The sequence below is a fragment of the Salmo salar genome, chromosome ssa06 (assembly GCF_905237065.1).
Source record: "Salmo salar chromosome ssa06, Ssal_v3.1, whole genome shotgun sequence".
Lineage (NCBI taxonomy): Eukaryota > Metazoa > Chordata > Actinopteri > Salmoniformes > Salmonidae > Salmo > Salmo salar.
Genome location: NC_059447.1, coordinates 42,548,878 through 42,568,805, shown reverse-complemented (window position 1 = coordinate 42,568,805; position 19,928 = coordinate 42,548,878). Strand labels below are relative to the sequence as shown.

At 42.8% G+C, this 19,928-nt stretch overlaps 2 protein-coding genes and 1 long non-coding RNA gene across 17 annotated transcripts in view; all 3 read right to left on the bottom strand.

The window, feature by feature from the left end:
* The window catches only part of LOC106607239 (supervillin), a 29,540-nt gene extending 27,140 nt beyond the window's left edge, over positions 1 to 2,400 (bottom strand). For 8 of the 15 annotated variants that reach the window (XM_014203991.2, XM_045720608.1, XM_045720610.1 and 5 more), the window contains exon 1: positions 2,259 to 2,400. Coding sequence is in view for 1 of the 15 variants with exons in the window: in XM_014204005.2 (XP_014059480.2) it covers positions 2,259 to 2,335 (77 nt within the window). In the remaining 14 variants the exon portion in view is untranslated. The remainder of the gene's footprint in view (positions 1 to 2,258) is intronic. The other 7 variants (XM_014203990.2, XM_045720603.1, XM_045720613.1 and 4 more) reach the window with 6 other exon arrangements.
* Positions 2,401 to 5,954: 3,554 nt separating this feature from the next.
* On the bottom strand, positions 5,955 to 7,218 carry LOC106607241 (uncharacterized). Its single transcript, XR_006770239.1, has 3 exons — positions 6,576 to 7,218; positions 6,256 to 6,360; positions 5,955 to 6,060 (listed from the first exon to the last, which is right to left on the bottom strand). It is a non-coding gene; the product is annotated as an uncharacterized lncRNA (long non-coding RNA).
* A 460-nt stretch (positions 7,219 to 7,678) lies between these two features.
* On the bottom strand, positions 7,679 to 19,533 carry LOC100196171 (all-trans-retinol 13,14-reductase). Its single transcript, XM_014204006.2, has 11 exons — positions 19,237 to 19,533; positions 18,204 to 18,386; positions 17,769 to 18,010; positions 16,743 to 16,944; positions 16,347 to 16,544; positions 16,138 to 16,257; positions 15,240 to 15,378; positions 10,054 to 10,163; positions 9,263 to 9,432; positions 8,896 to 9,055; positions 7,679 to 8,713 (listed from the first exon to the last, which is right to left on the bottom strand). Exons 1-11 carry the CDS (start codon positions 19,394 to 19,396, stop codon positions 8,568 to 8,570), a joined length of 1,830 nt encoding a protein of 609 aa, XP_014059481.2. The 5' UTR covers positions 19,397 to 19,533; the 3' UTR covers positions 7,679 to 8,567.
* Between the last annotated feature and the right edge of the window lie 395 nt (positions 19,534 to 19,928).

Sequence of the window (19,928 nt, the reverse complement as noted above, 5' to 3'; positions counted from 1 at the left end):
GTCACTGTACATTTCAAAAGTGCTGAACATATAGTTAGTTATATTGACTACGTCCATTCTAGCTCGCTCATTATTGTCTTATTCTAAATTATGGATTGCCTCTTATGCGTTTGTCGTCCCCTTATGACAGTTTGTACATCTCAATTGTCAGTAGAAACCACATTTGTTTAAGCAAGTCAGCTATATCAGCTATGTTATTTTAGTAAATGAGGCTGAATGAACAGCCTCATTTACTCATTTACATTTACTTAGAACTTCCAGAACAATTGCAATGGATTTTTCCCAACCATGGGGTCTCTGATCTCACATCTTCCCCCATTCAAGTTAAATGGGTGATATGTTAAATCAGATGATGTCACCAAATTCAGGACAGGAGCAGACTGTGAAGTCCAGATTAAAGAGATAGAGAGGAATTACACACGATTAGAACAGTAGCCCCCCCACTGGGCAACAGAGTCATTTAAGAGCAAATGAGTGGTGGCTTCCCATCCACTCTTCCCATTCTAAGGCGTCCGCATGCTTCCCAGCTGAAACAGTTCTGAAGAGTTTGTGCATGTATTATGCCAACTTTTTGTTCGTTCTGGTCTTCGGCAAGGGGTTTTTCGGCTGTTTGTGCACATTCCATTTTTTCTCGAGGCAAGCCAAAGTCGGTAGCCAAAGTCGGTAGCCGAAGTCTACACCCCTTCTTCAGTGATTGGTCAATAGTAAGGATTCTTCAATTAAGTGTTTATCATTCAATGAGAGTCTAATCGTTTCCATGCACATTTTTTTAACTTGAGAAATACTGCACCAAACATCTTAGTTCGATGTAAAAATGTCTAAATTAATGACAGATTTCTTGAGTTATCTTAGATTAATTCTGACTATTTTGAGGAAGTGTATAATGGCTTCGGCTTCTCAAGATGGACAACCAGTACTATTGCCACTTTTTTCTCGCTTTTCAAGCGAAGGTCTATTAAGGGAGTATGCGAGCGGTCGGCTAGGCGCTAGCTGAACCGAAGCATGCGTAAGGCTTAAGGGGTGTTACCTCTCTGTACCCATGTTCTGGATAATCACTGGACACAATGGACATGTGATGCAGGTGAATTAGGGATAGATTTAACCAGAGCCTTCTATTTAAAATAAAATGCTCTGGGTTTAAATAGCTCAGAATGCTGCTACCACTGGGGCAATGGCAGAGTTTTGCAGAGCCTATACAAATACACTCTAATTGAGTTTAGAAATGATAACAACTGCAGCTTCTAGGACTTGTGTACACTATGGAACATAATGCCTCTAGAGCAGCTGTAGCTCTCCTCCTCCGCCCCTCATACTGTAACCCACCCCTCCGCCCCTCATACTGTAACCCACCCCTCCGCCCCTGGAGTGATGTGACACGTTAACAGTTGTTTACTGTGTGATATCCAAGTGTGAACAATTGGGAATATTTTTGCTTCACCAATGCCGATGGCATCCAAACTATCTAGCCTAAATCACATGAATTGCATGTGAGTGTGAATGATGACATGACATCACTGTCCCTTTCTGTACATATAGTTCAGTCCTAGTTGATATGCCAGCCCCCTCTAACTTCCACCCTCTACATCAGCCACAATGCAGTCAGTAGCTCACCACTTCAAGAAAGCACAATGGCAACAAACATCATCACCACCAAATATTTATCCAAAAATAGGATCTCACAGTATAGTACGAAATAACTCGGAAGAAGAAAAAAAATGATGACAAAACAAGACATGAGCCATGGACACGAATGAGAGCAATTTTCCTACTCAAACAAATCTCAAGTCAAATGTTTGGTAAGATAAAGAAATTAGGCCGAACAAGTCGCTCTGCAGTTTGATATTACAGATCTATTAACAGACTATAATCACTATTTGATACCACATGTCAATTAATAAAAAACTGGGGGAAGACCTTGCATTCGGGACACAATTCCTTGTCAGTAACTGACGCGTAATGGACACAATTCGAGGGTCTATTTTCCTTGCCACTCGTGCGCACTGGAGAGGTTTTTCTAACTAACTGTGTAGCTATACGATTAATAGATCAAATTGGACTTTAAATGCAAATTCATTAAATTAACCATGTCCTTAAATGTGTCAGTTTGAGTCGAATCAATCGAGTTGTGTCAAAAGCGCACTAAAACTCAACGGTGTCATTTACAATGAACGAAAAGCTAAACAATGCCCATTGTAAGTTGGCTTTCAACATGTTTTGTTTTAGAAGCCAATATAAAGGAATTTTGCTAGGGTACTTACATGTACTCGAATCGTAGGGGACCGGCTATGGTCGCTAACAACAGCAGTGACTGGACATTTGTGCGCCGCTGCAACATAGAGCGTGGAAGCCCATTTACGGCGAGCGCAGAGCGCAGCATGTCCCTGTTAAAAATATAACCCCCTCCCTTCGCCCGGGCGCTGCGGCTTGCCACATGCAGGGGCCAAGGCTGGGAGAGCTATAGACAGCAATTGACAGAACCAGTAAAATGTCAGCACACTGTCTTTTAAGCTATGATTGGAATTGTTTTATTTCTTTGCTACAGCATAGGCTACATCAATGTCAAGTCTGGCCATTTCATGGATCAAGATACGCTTGAATAAAGATAACATGAACCCTAAAGACACTTGTATTTATCCAAATTGGACCAATGAATAAAATTCCCCTGTTTGAAAGTTAGCACTAAATACCGTAAGGCAAAGAAATTGGAGAAGTACCCTACCACCTCTCAGTATAGAACACTGCCTCCAGTGCCCAAACAGGCACTTTTCCATTTCACTTAAAGGTAGTCACCGAAATGACTTTGCACAAACAGCAACGCAAACATTGCAATGAGTGAGATGCAAGATGAGCCTGATGCAAAACTTTGCTCTCAAATAGTATCTGCGATTGCGCACAGGCTCGCATCACACTCTTACAACGTGGTAGCCACGGGGCCAAAACAGTGAAGTTTAGCATTGCGCTCCAATGCTCCTAGTTGTTGCGGAAATTAACCCACTGTGCTGTTTACTTTGTGCATCTACTGTCATATCGCTGACTCTGCCTATGAACAGGGTACAAGGACCAGAATACATTGAAAGGGGGATCAGATCAGAGGGCTAGGACAGAGGCCCTTGCACAAATTAGGCAACAAGTGAAGGATGCAGCACTGGCAGTCCCACATCTGAAGAGGCCAAAGAATTTGTAAAATAACACCAAGTCACAGCATAACTAGCTTGGGCCACTTCAGGTCTTGAACAATAAGAATATATCTGACCTTATATACATCACTGCACTTGAGCCTGTGTGGCCATACTAAGGTCAATGGTCATGAAAGGGTAAACAGCACTGTGGCTTGTGACCACTTAAGGTCGTGGAGGTGGGATAAACATATAGCCATGTCTCTTATACAAAATAGTAAAACAGACATTTGGAAACATGATATTGTGAAAATATCTTCATTAAAATACATGTAAGATGAGGGTGAAATCAAACCAATTCCAATAACAGTTAACAGGTGCTGCTCAATTGAATGAATGAAATGAAAACAGTAACATTGTGAAAAGTACTAACAATGAAATTAATTTACATTTGCTCAATTAAAACAAGATCACAGAATGTTCTCCGTCCTGAAAAAATGCCCCTAACATTAAAATTGTACCTCAACACTTCAAACGAAAATCTATGTACAGGTATGACCTTTCCAAGTATCTAAACAGAGAATATATATATGAAATAAAAAGGGCCATAAAGAACCAAATGTGCAGTTGGAACAATATAAAGAATAATGCATTCACTTATATGCTCATACAGCAGTGTCATTCCCTTGCAGCAACTTGATATTAATAATATCACTTGTAACAACAGCAATATCCCTCAGTAATAAATGAAAGCACACACATTCTGAATTATTAAGATTTTGTTCTCCTGCAAAATGTTCTAGCAGCTCGTTTCTGCATTCTGACTGCCTGGTATCAAATACAGAGCGGAAAACAAATCAATCAACAATGCATTTTTTAATTGAAACAATAACAAAGTGGACACCCTGACTCTGTTTTGGTTAAAAGTTGAGGGATGGGCCTGGGGAAATGTAACCACTCTCAAATTCAAAAGATGGATGAAAAGACTGACTATCTCTGATATAAAAATGATAGTTTACCCATGTTTTGAGGTTATACAGTGATTTACATCGTTCACAAACATTTAAATCGTTCACAAACATTGGAGTAAAACAAGCTTATATTTTGGTTTCTGATGGGGTACAACAGCTGAACTAAGCTCATGAGGCATTTATAAGTTATATTCTTCAAAAATGAATGGTTATATATTATTCATTTATAAGTAAAAAAAAATGGATGTAGCAACTAAGGATTCTAGCGATAAACTAATTTGTTGTAGTAAAGCAATATATTTGTTGTAATTTAATTCACTGTCAACTTTCCTTTTCCTTCCACTTTGGGTTTTCATGCCATAAGAACTGCAGTTTCTACATCGCTTGATATACATGTGTTTTTTCATAACACGAAACTAGTCTTCAGAAATGCAATTCAGATAAAACCAATCAAGATTTGGAAATTCATGTTGAACAAATTACCTTTAAAGGGGCAATGCTACATAAATGTTTTGACTTTTAAATTGATGATATATACCCATTGATTGTTGAAGAATATAACTTAGAAATACCTAATTAGCTTAGTTCAACTGTCGTACCCCATCGGAGCCCCACTTATAAGCCAGTTTTACTTCATTGTTTGTAAATAATGTAATTGTAAACAAACACTATATAGCTTTAAAACATGGTTAAATCTATCATTTTGATATCATGCATGGTCAGTCTTTGCATCCTTAGCTCTGTCTATGAATTTGTCTATAAACTTGAGATTCAATTTCTCCACCCCTCAACTTTTTACCAAAACAGTGGCAGGGTGGCCACTTTATTGCTTAACCTGCAGATTTACCTTTTAAATACTTTCACTTACTTTTATTTCCATTCCAAAATTCTACATTTCGATTTAGGTACATCAGATCTTACGGCACGGGAACCCTCAGTGTTCTATAGGCTAGGTAAGAGGACTCCAAGAAGAATGAACCTCCGTCCCAGCTCTCCCCTCTTCTCTCCACATCCTGCCTGGTTGTGAGTACTCAGGCGCACGCCAGGAAAGGGTGGGAGAGGGCTCTGGAAGCTGAGATGCGATTGGCCGGGCTGAACTCTAGACATTGCTGCCGGCAGAGAACAAGAGTGTGCTTTAAAAGAACAATAGAATTTCAATGATTCATTAACTCGGAAAATGCCTTGTAACAGAAACACGGTTCAAAATGTGTATATTGTACATACAAGGAGCAGGTTGTTCTCCTCCTGGCCCAGGTTGGATAAGAGCTGGGTGCAGGGGTCTCTGAGGCACCAACTACAGGTGTAGGAGATGGGGCTCTCCCTGGGCCAGTCCTCCTCGCTGGACAAGCCAATCACCCTGTGGGACATGGGGAAGAGCACAGACACACCACCAACACAAGGCACTGGTAAAAACACACATCATACATTATTCAAATGCTTTTATCATAAACGACCGATCAAAAGTAGGGCACGGTTGAAGAAAAAACTAAAAGATTTTCTGGAGCTGCTGAGCCTCAGCGTATCCACGGAGCAATGGTCTCAAAAGGAACAGTTTGGTAAAAATCCACGGAGGACATATAACCAGTGGAGCAGCACCTCAGGGGCCCCTGTACCACAGTGTCACCACCTGAAGAGAGAAAGAGAGAGGAAGGGAGAGGGTGTGAGGCGTTGGATAGGACATAGAGAGAAAGATACTTTTTACTTTTATGCATAGTTCCTTTACCTTAGTTAGGCTGAGGGACAATGGCACTGACAATTGAACAGTTTGTGCATTCAAAGGAGGATGTTCTACTCTGTAGGCTTACACAGGGTGTAAGGGCGATGCGATAGGTGTAGATGCACGCCAGCCCAATGTCAGCAATCTTCACTTCTCCACGGCTCCTAACCAGTACATTCTCCGGCTTCAGATCGCGGTGCACCAGCATGTTGGTGTGCAGGAAGTCCAGCCCATGCAGCAGCTGCATCACCACATACTGTACAGACAGGAAGCAGTATGACAGCATTGCTCAACCACTTTCTCCTTCTGTGGCTTATTCTGACAAGATATGAGGACACCTGGCATGAAAAGTTCAAAAGAGAGTACACTAAAATGTTATACTAACTGTTAATGGAGTGCTTTAGAGTCATTGAGGGTTTTTTCAGATGCAGGTATGGGGGCTAAGTCACACCTTAATTTTGTCAAGACTCAGTCCAGTGCTGGGGACCATGGTGAGGAAGGTAGACAGGTCCTGGTCTCTGTACTCAAACACCAGCGTCAGGTCCAAACTCCTGTTCTTCAGACCAGCAGATACGTCCAACAACATTTCAGTAAGATCAGCAATTAAGGTCAATCATTGTGAAGCATTTCTGCTAATGAAATGGCATGACACCATGGTATACAATTATATAACACCATCACAGTGATTTTAACCCCAAAGATCATTATGTATAATTCAAAGGCAATGCAAAAATGTTCAGATATAATTAAATAACAGAAAAATTTAATTACTTTACAATGTTGGGATGGTTGAAATACCCGATCTTACGCAAGAGCGCCACCTCCCGGATCATGAAAGCAGGAAGGCCACTCTCCGTGTCTGTTCACCTTCTTCACTGCTACAAGTCGCTGTTGATCGCAGACCTCTCTGGCCCTGTACACTTTGCCATATGCGCCTTCACCTCTCTCTGCAAGTATTTCCTAACTACGATGATCATCGCACCCATTGACTTCCATGACCGGCCGATTTCGTAGTTGGATGCAACTAGGATGGAACAGACCGTGCCGTAAATGCCTGTAAACAAGCGGTCAAGTAATAAACTGGACAGTGATGTGAACAACTGCTACCACCAGCCTACGCCTTTTACTGGTAGCCAGAGGCTTATGACTTCATGTGGGGGGGTCAAGACGTTCACTAGACTTATTTAGCTAGCCAGCTAAATGAACTACTTATGCAAGCGTGAATTTAAAGCGTTTAGTAAGCTTTGCACAAGACACCGATTTTATGCATTGCCGCTGGCTAGCTAACTAAGTAGCCAGCAATCTTCATCCAGCTCCACCTAGCAACCACTTGCTAGCTAACCAAAGGGAATCTCAAAGCTGCTTTCTGCAATGTGTGGTTAGCTACACTTAGCTAATATTTAATGAATTGTGATTAACTTACCTTCTCACATCATAAACTGCAGAGATATACATTTTCAAGACGCTCATAAATTATGGCACAACATTCTAGTAAGATCCCTTATTCTCAACTAAATCAGACCTCTCATCACTGCCGACAGACGTGGTCATGGAGAAGACCTCTGTGCATGTGCCATCATGTCTTGCACATTATGGACAATTTCTATATACACACACGTTTATCCATGGGATATTGACGAAAGAATGGTAAATGCATTTTGATTTATCATAATAATCAAACAATATTCCAGGCCAGCCATGATAACAGTATCAATAGAATCCTAAGAGATGATGATAATGACTTAAAGGTTAGGAAACAAATCTATTCAATCTCTGATGAATCCTTCATTATCACAGTTTGTATTATTGTTACAAAGTCCCCCCATACATTTACAGAGTGGAATAATTCATTTTTACAATGATCCACATGAAGATATTTTTGTATTCAATGTTTAATAACTCAAGGCATGTTCATTCAAAACAGTCCAGTCTTTACATCTGTCTTCAAATGGAGGCATAAGGCGTTTACAGTGGTTACTGTTACAGCAAAGAGCTTTTAAACCTGGTTCACAATTTTGTTGTTACACGGCTTTCTTGCAACAGTAGAGGGAGGTTCAGTTTCACCCTACATTATTGCATAGGTGAATTTAGCATAGCTGGTTGGAAGACCGTCTGACAACTCAGACAGAAGCCTCTGTTATCCATCCACAGTATATTGTGTAATGATAAATTATTAACATGTTTGCAGTAGTTATTGGTATCAAAATTATTGGTAACTTAATCTACTCCACCCAACACTTTTGTTTTCAATATATTAAAGAGTTAAAATATTTAGTGTTAAATCACATCCATCTGCACACTTGATTTATGAAAACACAATGGAGGGGAAAAAAAGCTATCTATCCCTGGGCAATCATTTCCAAAGGTCGACTGGTTGTAAACTCAATTTCACAGATCTGGTGCAGGTAGCATCCACAGAAAGATTCCTAGACTTTCAAATGTGTTTTCCCTCAACAGTGAGACAGAGCAGAGTTCTCTTCACTCATTGATTAAAATAGTCACGCCCTCAAACACACAGTAACCAACTTGAGGCATCTTTTCACTGCGTTGACTGTAGGACCAGAGATTGAAGCCTGTCCCCTGGGCTTGTGTTAATGAAGCTTTCAGTGAGCTGGGTGAAGTTGCCCCTAGATAGTGATCTTGGGTCAGTTTAGCATTTTCCCCATTAATGTGGATTGGGAGAGGGGAAGTTTATCCTAAATCTGTACTAAGGGAAACTTCACCCGAAGCCACAACGGGTTGAGGGAGCTGGTCAGTCTTGTGTTACTCCAACTTCTTAGTGTTGACACGTTTGGTCTTCTTGGCCAGAGCAATGGCATCCAGGTGCAGGTTACGGTTAAGGATGACAGAACCACAGGTGAGAGCCCCAGCCAACGCACCAGCAAAGCCACACACAAACACGTCCTGACCTGCACACAGAACACAAACATCAACACGCAGTAGAAACCAGAGCCGATATAGACCTTTAGTAATACTGAAGTCAAACTTACGACTTATCCAAATGCAAAGACGTGTTAGTCTATCAAAAACATAGACATATAGCTTCTCTCGGATATATCCATGGACCCCATCAGCCGTATAAGATACTGACCTGTGAGGTAGAGGTTCTTCAGGGGTGTCTGGGGCCTCATGGTGACACTGCACTCAGCGCTGAAACGAGCTATGCCATGGTCTGCTCCGTAGATCTCCCCTTTAGGGGCTCCAATGTAGTGTGTGTTTGTTATGGGTGTTCCAGCCTCGATGAACTCAACCTAAAGACAGAGAGAGAAATGGGAGATGTATGCATTGTGAACAGGGTATCTACTACTTTCCATCAAGGTATCAAGTTACATCATTTGTCAAATTTTAAAAGGAAACTTGTCTATGTTACAGCTTACTAGTGCATCCACCATAGAGATGTTAGTTTCCTGGAAAAGGCAGTCTACCAGAGTTTAGTATGAACGGGCTAAATGCTCTACCTTGTCCCTGGTAATCTTGGGGAAGACGCTCATCACCACCTCCAGAATCGAGTCACAGAATGTCTGTTTCAGCTCCTTGTAATCAGTCCCTCTGTTGGTCACCTTGTCATCCTTCCACTCCTCAAACCATTCATAGTTAGCAAAGCTCACCAGACTCAGGGTGGACTTGCCTGTGAAGAATTGGAAAAGAAAAAAGGGGTTGAAACATGGCTGTTCAGCCTTCATTCTGATGGCATCAGATATTGTAGTTGTGTGCATTTCCAATCATCTAAATTATTAAATGTTTTGGTATGGTGTAGATCAGAGACCAGCAGGCTGGTTCCAGGAACAAATTGCAACACTAATGCATCAACATTGGACAGGCAATAGAATGGAGAAAACTACAGAATCCTGTAGTATTTTGTCTTTAGTATTTTGTGTTAACTGTTGTCTTGTCTGTGTTACCATGAAGTAAATATATATATATTTTTAAATGTATCACTAAAAACAGTCTCACATCAGGAATAAAACTAGAACGAGGCCTAACATCCAACACTGCGACCCTCGGGAAAAGAAAGGATCAACCCAGAAACACCTGGAGGAGAGATGCCCAGGCCGATATGGCGAGAGCAGCCTCAACCGGTACAACTTGCCTCGAACCGATGTAGGACACTAGCCAATGGATTGTACTCCTTATAAGAGCGAAGGGTTTAAATAAGTAAAGTAAATCAGTGGATGATGCATTTCCAAGGATAGAAATAAATAATTTAGTATGGTGAAAATCAGTGCCAGCATTAGTCTTGTTTCTGTACCTGGTGATCGTTCCTCCCAGGTGGGATCTTTGGCTGATGGAGAGGCCGCAAAGAGGAGGGGCACACTTTTCGCTGACTCCTCCCTGTTTCCCTTCAGATAGGTGACAACCCTGTAACATCCAGTTAATGGGATTAGTAAAATACTGTAGGCTCTTTAACACTACCGTAAAGAACACTTCACCCTTCTCAGATTCTGGCACAGACATAAAAACACATACAGTGCATTTGGAAAGTATTCAGACCCCTTAATTTTGTTACATTACAGCCGTATTCTAAAAAGGATTCAAATTGTCATCCCCCCCAATCTACACACAATACCCATAATGACAAAGCAAAATGAATTATTATTTATTTTTTTATGTTGGCAAATGTACATACACAAATAATCATACATAAATACATAAGTACACTGCTCAAAAAAATAAAGGGAACACTTAAACAACACAATGTAACTCCAAGTCAATCACACTTCTGTGAAATCAAACTGTCCACTTAGGAAGCAACACTGATTGACAATACATTTCACATGCTGTTGTGCAAATGGAATAGACAACAGGTGGAAATTATAGGCAATTAGCAAGACACCCCCAATAAAGGAGTGGTTCTGCAGGTGGTAACCACAGACCACTTCTCAGTTCCTATGCTTCCTGGCTGATGTTTTGGTCACTTTTGAATGCTGGCGGTGCTTTCACTCTAGTGGTAGCATGAGACGGAGTCTACAACCCACACAAGTGGCTCAGGTAGTGCAGCTCATCCAGGATGGCACATCAATGCGAGCTGTGGCAAGAAGGTTTGCTGTGTCTGTCAGCGTAGTGTCCAGAGCATGGAGGCGCTACCAGGAGACATGCCAGTACATCAGGAGACGTGGAGGAGGCCGTAGGAGGGCAACAACCCAGCAGCAGGACCGCTACCTCCGCCTTTGTGCAAGGAGGAACAGGAGAAGCACTGCCAGAGCCCTGCAAAATGACCTCCAGCAGGCCACAAATGTGCATGTGTCTGCGCAAACGGTCAGAAACAGACTCCATGATGGTGGTATGAGGGCCCGACGTCCACAGGTGGGGGTTGTGCTTACAGCCCAACACCGTGCAGGACGTTTGGCATTTGCCAGAGAACACCAAGATTGGCAAATTCGCCACTGGCGCCCTGTGCTCTTCACAAATGAAAGCAGGTTCACACTGAGCACGTGACAGAGTCTGGAGACGCCGTGGAGAACGTTCTGCTGCCTGCAACATGACCAGTTTGGTGGTGGGTCAGTCATGGTGTGGGATGGCATTTCTTTGGGGGGCCGCACAGCCCTCCATGTGCTCGTCAGAGGTAGCCTGACTGCCATTAGGTACCGAGATGAGATCCTCAGACCCCTTGTGAGACCATATGCTGGTGCAGTTGGCCCTGGGTTCCTCCTAATGCAAGACAATGCTAGACCTCATGTGGCTGGAGTGTGTCAGCAGTTCCTGCAAGAGGAAGGCATTGATGCTATGGACTGGCCCGCCCGTTCCCCAGACCTGAATCTAATTGAGCACATCTGGGACATCATGTCTCGCTCCATCCACCAAACGCCACGTTGCACCACAGACTGTCCAGGAGTTGGCGGATGCTTTAGTCCAGGTCTGGGAGGAGATCCCTTAGGAGACCATCCGCCACCTCATCAGGAGCATGCCCAGGCGTTGTAGGGAGGTCATACAGGCACGTGGAGGCCACACACACACTACTGAGCCTCATTTTGACTTGTTTTAATGACATTACATCAAAGTTGGATCAGCATGTAGTGTGGTTTTCCACTTTAATTTTGAGTGCGACTCCAAATCCAGACCTCCATGGGTTGATAAATTGGATTTCCATTGATTATTTGTGTGATTTTGTTGTCAGCACATTCAACTATGTAAAGAAAAAAGTATTTAATAAGATTATTTCTTTCATTCAGATCTAGGATGTGTTGTTTAAGTGTTCCCTTTATTTTTTTTAGCAGTATATTTAGACCCTTTACTCAGTACTTTGTGGAAGCATCTTTGGCAGCGATTACAGCGTTGAGTCTTCTTGGGTATGACGCTACAAGCTCGGCACACCTGTATTTGGAGCGTTTCTCCCATTCTTCTCTGCAGATCCTCTCAAGCGCTGTCAGGTTGGATGTGGAGCTTCGCTGCACAGCCATTTCCAGGTCTCTCCAGAGATGTTAGATCGGGTTCAAGTCCGGGCTCTGGCTGGGCCACTCAAGGATCTTCAGGGACTTGTCCCGAAACCACTCCTGCATTGTCTTGGCTGTGTGCTTAGGGTCGTTGTCCTGGAAGGGGAACCTTCGCCCCAGTGTGAGGTCCTGAGCAGGTTGTCATCAAGGATCTCTTTGTACTTTGCTCCATTCATATTTCCCTCTATCCTGACTAGTCTTCCAGTCCCCACAGCATGATGCTGCCACCACACTTCACCGTAGGGATGGTATTGGCCAGGTGATGAGCGGTGCCTGGTTTGCTCCAGACGTGACGCTTCACATTCAGGCCAAAGAGTTCAATCTTGGTTTCATCAGACTAGAGAATCTTGTTTCTCATTGTGTGAGAGTCCTTTATGTGCCTTTTGGCAAACTCCAAGCGGGCTGTCATGTGCCTTTTACTGAGGAGTGGCTGTAATGCTGCAGAGATGGTTGTGTTTCTGGAAGGTTCTCCCATATCCACAGAGGAACTCTGGAGCTCTGTCAGAGTGACCATCGGGTTTTTGGTCACCTCCCTGACAAAGGCCCTTCTCCCCTGGATTGCTGAGTTTGGCTGGGCAGCCAGTTCTAGGAAGAGTCTGTTGTTCCAAACTTCTTCCATTTAAGAATGATGGAGGCCTCCGTGTTCTTTGGGACCTTCAATACTACAGACATTTTTTGGTAGCCTTCCCCAAATCTGTGCCTCGACACAATCCTGTCGTCTCGGAGCTCAACGGACAATTCCTTCGACATCATGGCTTGGTTTTTGCTCTGACATGCAGTGTCAACTATGGCACCTTACATAGACAGGTGTGCCTTTCCAAATCACATCCAAGCAATTGAATCTACCATAGGTGAATTCCAATCAAGTTGTAGAAACATCTTAAGGATGATCAATGGAAACAGGATGCACCTGAGCTCAATTTTGAGTCTCATAGCAAAGGGTCTGAATACTTATGTAAATAAGGTATTGTTTTTAATTTGTATTAATTTGCAAAAAATTCTAAAAACCTGTTTTTTTGCTTTGTCATTATGGGGTACTGTGTGTAGATTGATGAGGAAAAAATGCAATTTAATACGTTTTAGAATAAGGCTCTAACGTAACAAAATGTGAAAAAAGTGATCGGGTCTAAATACTTTCAAAATGCACTGTAGACCATGCTTGTTAAACAGTGTGAATATCTATAGAGGTTCCAAACATGTTGTGAAATAAGTATAATGATGAGTGGTGAGTGTGAACTGATACTGTCTGGTAACAACTAAAATGCAGTGTCGTCAAAACAGACAGATTACTGTAAACAGCACAATCTTTGATGCACACAGTAAAAGGGAGTGAAATACATGAATACACGCACTATCAGTCTCATGTACCGTAGGTTATGTAATGTAACAGTAACACACTTCTCTCTCAAAGTCCACACCACAAGACCTTACACAATGTCCGTCTATGCAACACATCAGATATACAGTTGAAGTCAGAAGTTTACACACAGTCAATTAGAATTTGGTAGCATTGCCTTTAAATTGTTTAACTTGGGTCAAATGTTTCAGGTAGCCTTCCACAAGCTTCCCACAATAAGTTGTGTGAATTTTGGCCCATTCCTCCTGACAGAGCTGGTGTAACAGAGTCAGGTTTGTAGGCCTCCTTGCTCGCACACGCTTTTTCAGTTCTGCCCACACATTTTCTGTAGGATTGAGGTCAGGGCTTTGTGATGGCCACTCCAATACCTTGACTTTGTTGTCCTTAAGCCATTTTGCCACAACTTTGGAAGTATGCTTGGGGTCATTGTCCATTTGGAAGACCCATTTGTGAATAAGCTTTAACTTCCTGACTGATGTCTTGAGATGTTGCTTCAATATAACCACATAATTTTCCATCCACATGATGCCATCTATTTTGTCAAGTGCACCAGTCCCTCCTGCAGCAAAGCACCCCCACAACATGATGCTGCCACCCCCGTGCTTCACGGTTGAGATGGTGGTCTTCGGCTTGCAAGCCTCCCGATTTTTACTTAAAACATAATGATGGCCATTTCGGCCAAGCAGTTCCATTTTTGTTTAATCAGACCAGAGGACATTTCTCCAAAAAGTACGATCTTTGTCCCCATGTGCAGTTGCAAACCGTAGTCTGGCTTTTTTTAATGGCGGTTTTGGAGCAGTGGCTTCTTCCTTGCTGAGTGGCCTTTCAGGTTATGTCGATATAGGACTCGTTTTACTGTGGATGTAGATACTTTTGTACCCGTTTCCTCCAGCATCTTCACAAGGTCCTTTGCTTTTGTTCTGGGATTGATTTGCACTTTTCGCACCAAAGTACATTCATCTCTAGGAGACAGAACGCGTCTCCTTCCTGAGCGGTATGACGGCGGTGTGGTCCCATGGTGTTTATACTTGCGTACTATTGTTTGTACAGGTGAACGTGGTACCTTCAGGCGTTTGGAAATTTCTCACAAGGATGATCCAGACTTGTAGAGGGCTACAATTTTTCTTCTGAGGTCTTGGCTGATTTCTTTTGATTTTCCCATAATGGCACTGAGTTTGAAGATAGGCCTTGAAATGCATCCACAGGTACACCTCCAATTGACTCAAATGATGTCAATTAGCCTATCAGAAGCTTCTAAAGCAATGACATAATTTTCTGGAATTTTCCAAGCTGTTAAAAGGCACAGTCAACTTAGTGTATGTAAACTTCTGACCCACTGGAATTGTGTTACAGTGAATTATAAGTGAAATGATCTGTCTGTAAACAATTGTTGGAAAAACTACTTGTGTCATGCACGAAGTAGATGTCCTAACTGACTTGCCAAAACTATAGTTTGTTAACAAGAAATGTGTGGAGTGGTTGAAAAACGCGTTTTAATGACTCCAACCTAAGTGTATGTAAACTTCAACTGTATGTTAATAAGGACAAATAAGGTGTGAATTAAAAGAAATAGACAAGTCATTAGACAGTGAGGCCAATGGGGACACGCCAAACATTTAGGGTTAAACAAACAGAGGAAGGACCTACAGTTCATCCATGTTGTGCTCTGTGAAGATCCAGTAGTTGTCTGCTTTGAGGCCCAGGTCCTCCTTGGTTCCAGTCAGGCCCAGGAAGATGCTCAGACCTCCTGCCCCGTTTTTCACCATACCAAGCTGCTTCTGGATGGCTGCAGTGCATCACAAGATCATACAACATTCATGATTAGTAGGGATGTGCATCGTTCCATTTCAAGATGATTCTATATGTATCTAGATACACGGGCTCCGATACGCTAAGTTTGAAACGATTCAGTGCAATTCGGTTTGATTAGAGGAACAAATCGATGCGATGCACTAACATTTGTTGCATAAACACATTTTAAATTAAAATCTGCAGCTGATGTAAGGGATGTATAGGTCTATGGTGTATGATCAGGGATAGGCCTACCCCTCATTGGTCAGCGCGCAAAGCTGTGGACAGCGTGCAGTTTAACTAGGCTACTGCCAGGGGTTGTTAGGCATGCAAAACTACTTGTAGATCAATGACTGTCAACATAATTCCATACATAGTTCCGACACTGAATGAGAGGAAGCAAGTGTCACAAAAGATTAGGTATTTTTGGAAGGTAGAAAGAATGTAATTTTACCCCCCCAAAAAATGGTGTATTAGCAATTTGTAACATTTGAATCGATTTTCTGACCGATGCATGCTACATTTGGATCGGTTTGGGGTCTCGATGCACTCATATCTTAAACATTTCAACCGGGGAACAATGCCTATTGGTGAACTGTTGCATCCTTAATGATTAGGCATCACAAGGTCATATAAACATTATGATTAGGAAACAACATCTTGACAACGGCATCGATACAAGTGTCAACTAACAATTCAGTTTTTTTATGCAGATATCTTGAACATACACCCACACCATAATACCCTCACCCACCTGGCATGGCCTGGAGTTCCTTGGGCAGCAGCTTCTGGTAGGTGTTGAAGATGCCGGCGTTGGAGATGACCATCGGAGCATGCACATGGATCTCCTCCTGACCCTTCATCACGCTCACACCTGAAACCATGGGAACCAGATGTGGTCAAATCTGACCATCTGTGTGATGAATCAATTCACCTTTCAACCAATCAACCAGTCCTATTCACCAATAGCCTCCTTGTTGTCGTTGAACAGGATGCGGTTGACTGGGGCGCGGACGAGCACGGCCCCCCCGGCTTTCTCAATGATAGGGATCATGTGGTAGGCGATCTCACTGGCTCCTCCTATTGGGTACCAGGCGCCAGTCAGGTAGTGGCAGACCAGCAGGCTGTGCATGGAGAAGCTGGCATCCTTGGGCATGTTACCTGCAGTTACGCACAACAAAATTGAGTCTTATAAAACCAAACACACAACAAAAAGAGATGCAATTAATTTGGTCAATGTGGAAAGCGTGTCCCCCAAATAGCACAAATGAGTGAACTACATAGGGAATAGAAACGCAGTCTTTCCATTTGAGATGGCTGTGGTTATGCTCTCCACTATCAGGAACTACAGCAGCCTACCGTAAGTGCCAAAGATGTAGCTGAAGACGGCCCTGAGGTCGTTGTTCTCAGTCAGCTCGTTGACCACCTCGGTCACGCTGCGAGACGCCATGCGGATGAAGAACGACAGACGATTGGCCAGGCCTGTGTACACCAGGAACTTGGCCAGGGGGACAGGAACGAGCTTCAGCAGACACAGGAACCAAACGCTGTGTCCTGCTTTCTGTTCATGGAATTCATACATATACAATACCGTTCAAAAGTTTGGGGGTCACTTAGAAATGTCCTTGTTTTTGAAAGAAAAGCACTTTTTTTGTCCATTAAAATAACATCAAATTGATCAGAAATACAGTGTAGACATTGTTAATGTTGTAAATGACTATTATAGCTGGAAATGGCACATTTATTATGAAATATCTACATAGGCGTACAGCGGCCCATTATCAGCAACCACCACTCCTGTGTTAGCTCATCCAACTTTATCATTTTAAAAGGCTAATTGAGCATTAGAAAACCCTTTAGCAATTATGCTAGCACAGCTGAAAACTGTTGTCCTAATTAAAGAAGCAATAAAACTGGCATTCTTTAGACTTGTTGAGTATCTGGAGCGTCGGCATTTGTGGGTTCAATTACAGGCTCAAAATGGCCAGAAACAAAGAACTTTCTTCTGAAACTCGTTAATCTATTCTAGTTCTGACAAATGATGGCTATTCCATGCGAGAAATTGCCAAGAAACTGGAGATCTCGTACAACGCTGTGTACTACTCCCTTCGCAGAACAGCACAAACTGGCTCTAACTAGAATAGAAGAAGGAGTGGGAGGCCCCGGTGCACAACTGAGCAAGAGGACAAGTACATTAGAGTGTCTAGTTTGAGAAACAGACGCCTCGCAAGTCCTCAACTGGCAGCTTCATTAAATAGTACCCGCAAAACACCAGTCTCAACGTCAACAGTGAAGAGGCGACTCCAGGATGCTGGCCTTCTAGGCAGAGTTGCAAAGAAAAAAAACATATGAGGTTATTGATGACGTCACGTAACAGCACCATACCTTGACCAGCCTCATGTACTCATCGATGGCCGCCTCCTCCCCAGGGAAGAACTTCTTCAGCTCGTCAGGGAAACGGTTCCTGCCGCTGTAGATGGGGTAGGTGCGCCTGTTCTCAGGAGGGCCCAGCACCACCTGGTCAAACGGGTTGTCCAGCGGCTCCCACTGCAGCTGACCATTGGTCAGCTGGTCAAGCATGCAGCGGAAGGGCCTATGCTCCAACAGGTCCCCGATGTAGTGGATACCTGAGGTGGAGGCATGATTGATTGATTTATTGATTTAAATCATCCTTGATTTAGGTCAACAACACAAATAGACCAGGTTCATAGCCACTACCACCTCTGAGTAAAGGAAAGTACCTACTACGTTTAGTAAGGAAGGGTAAACTGATAGCTGCCTTCTAGGTAAGGAAAGGTAAACTGATAAGAGCCTTCTCACCCACGTCAAACTCAAAGCCTTTCTCTGTAAAAGTGTGGCAGCAGCCTCCGGCCCGATCATGCTGCTCCAGAACCAGGACCCGCTTTCCAACCTTAGCTAGCAGCACCGCCAGCCCAAGACCACCAATTCCACTGCCAATGACAATGGCATCTAGTTTCTCAGGTACTTTACTGGCCAAGAAGCCTGGTTGGGAAGAGTAAAACACATACAATTAACAGAGATATTGCCAGTTAAATATTCTTACACGAAACAAATAACGATGTATTCCAGCAATATTATCCCTTGGACTGTGCAAAGGCAGCCTATAACCACGTTCCATCTAAACCATTTCATGGGGATGAATTACCTGACCCATGAAAAAAAAGTCAGGACCGCATTTTCATGGAAACATTAAAACGCAGTACAATTATGTAGGCCTAAATGCAAACAGAATTTGTTCGTTCGACACGGTGGGATCTTTTTGTGTCGGTAAAATGAATTGTGTGCACTACGTAATAACGCACAGCCTTTTCTTTTATCCGCAAAAAGTCAGTTTGATGGAAACACATGTCGTGGTTTTATGCAGATTTTTGAATATTCGCGTGAAAATCTGTACCAAATTGGATGAAAATGTAGCTAGTGGAACTGAAACAAGTGTGTTTAGCAGCTATAAACATGATATAGGGCGGGGTAGATTGCGTTTCAACAATGAGTTTAGTCACTAGTGCAGTACAGCAGCAATGTCCAGTTTGTGACGCAGTACTGTAGTTGACAGTGTAGCCATAGGAAATTGTAAATCGCTGTCAGCGGTTCTAACAAACGAAATAGTTGCCTGACCTGCTTTCCTACTTCAAATGAATGCTCATGAGATACATGTGAACGACAGAGCAATTGAATTATGCAACAAGATATAGCTTTCGAAACACACACCGAACAAGGGTAACTGCCAAAAAAAGAATGACAAAATGCAAATCTGTTTCCGCACATATTCCTAGGAAACTATATTTCGTGCATACATCGGTGATTGGTCAAACCTTGTGTCCACGAGACTCACCCTGCTTCAGAACTTTGTTTTTCTCCTTCTTTTGGGTGACCAGTGGTTTAAGCGGTTCACGAGTGTCGATATCAAAAGGATTTGGTCCGGACGTACGGAGCACATAGTTGTATAAGAATGCAGCTAGAGCCGCACAAATGATTGCTATAATGATCCACATTTTACCAAATCAGCGCACCTTCTCACTTTAAGTGGATACACACTTCCGTGTGGGAACAAGGTCTGCAGTGGTTCAGGGCAACTTGGAACCCTCCCACACATGACAGATAGCACATTTGTTTAATGGAAGTATTTGTGGTCGTATCACCGTCGTTTTCAGCCAAAGAACATCGGGATTGTTAAATAGTGTAAAAAACAACGCCCATAGTTGATACAAAACTGCTCATTCTCGCAGATTTTATAATGAGAGGATTCTATTCAAATGGCCCGGGTCGGCGTAGTTTCCACCGGGTGAATGCATTCCTTTTGGAAGCGGGCTGCCTCCCAGGCATGAGCCGGCTGTACGTAAATCTCTATTTTAGTCGAATAACGTCAGATTTTACTTTTCGCAGCAGGTTAGGAGAATTCACGTAGCAGGTTATGATTAGTTTGAGATTAGGAAAAGGGTTCACTTAAAAGCAAAAAATATACTTTCAGTAGCGTAGCCATGGGCATAGGCCCACCCACTTGGGAACCAGGCCCAGCCAAACAGA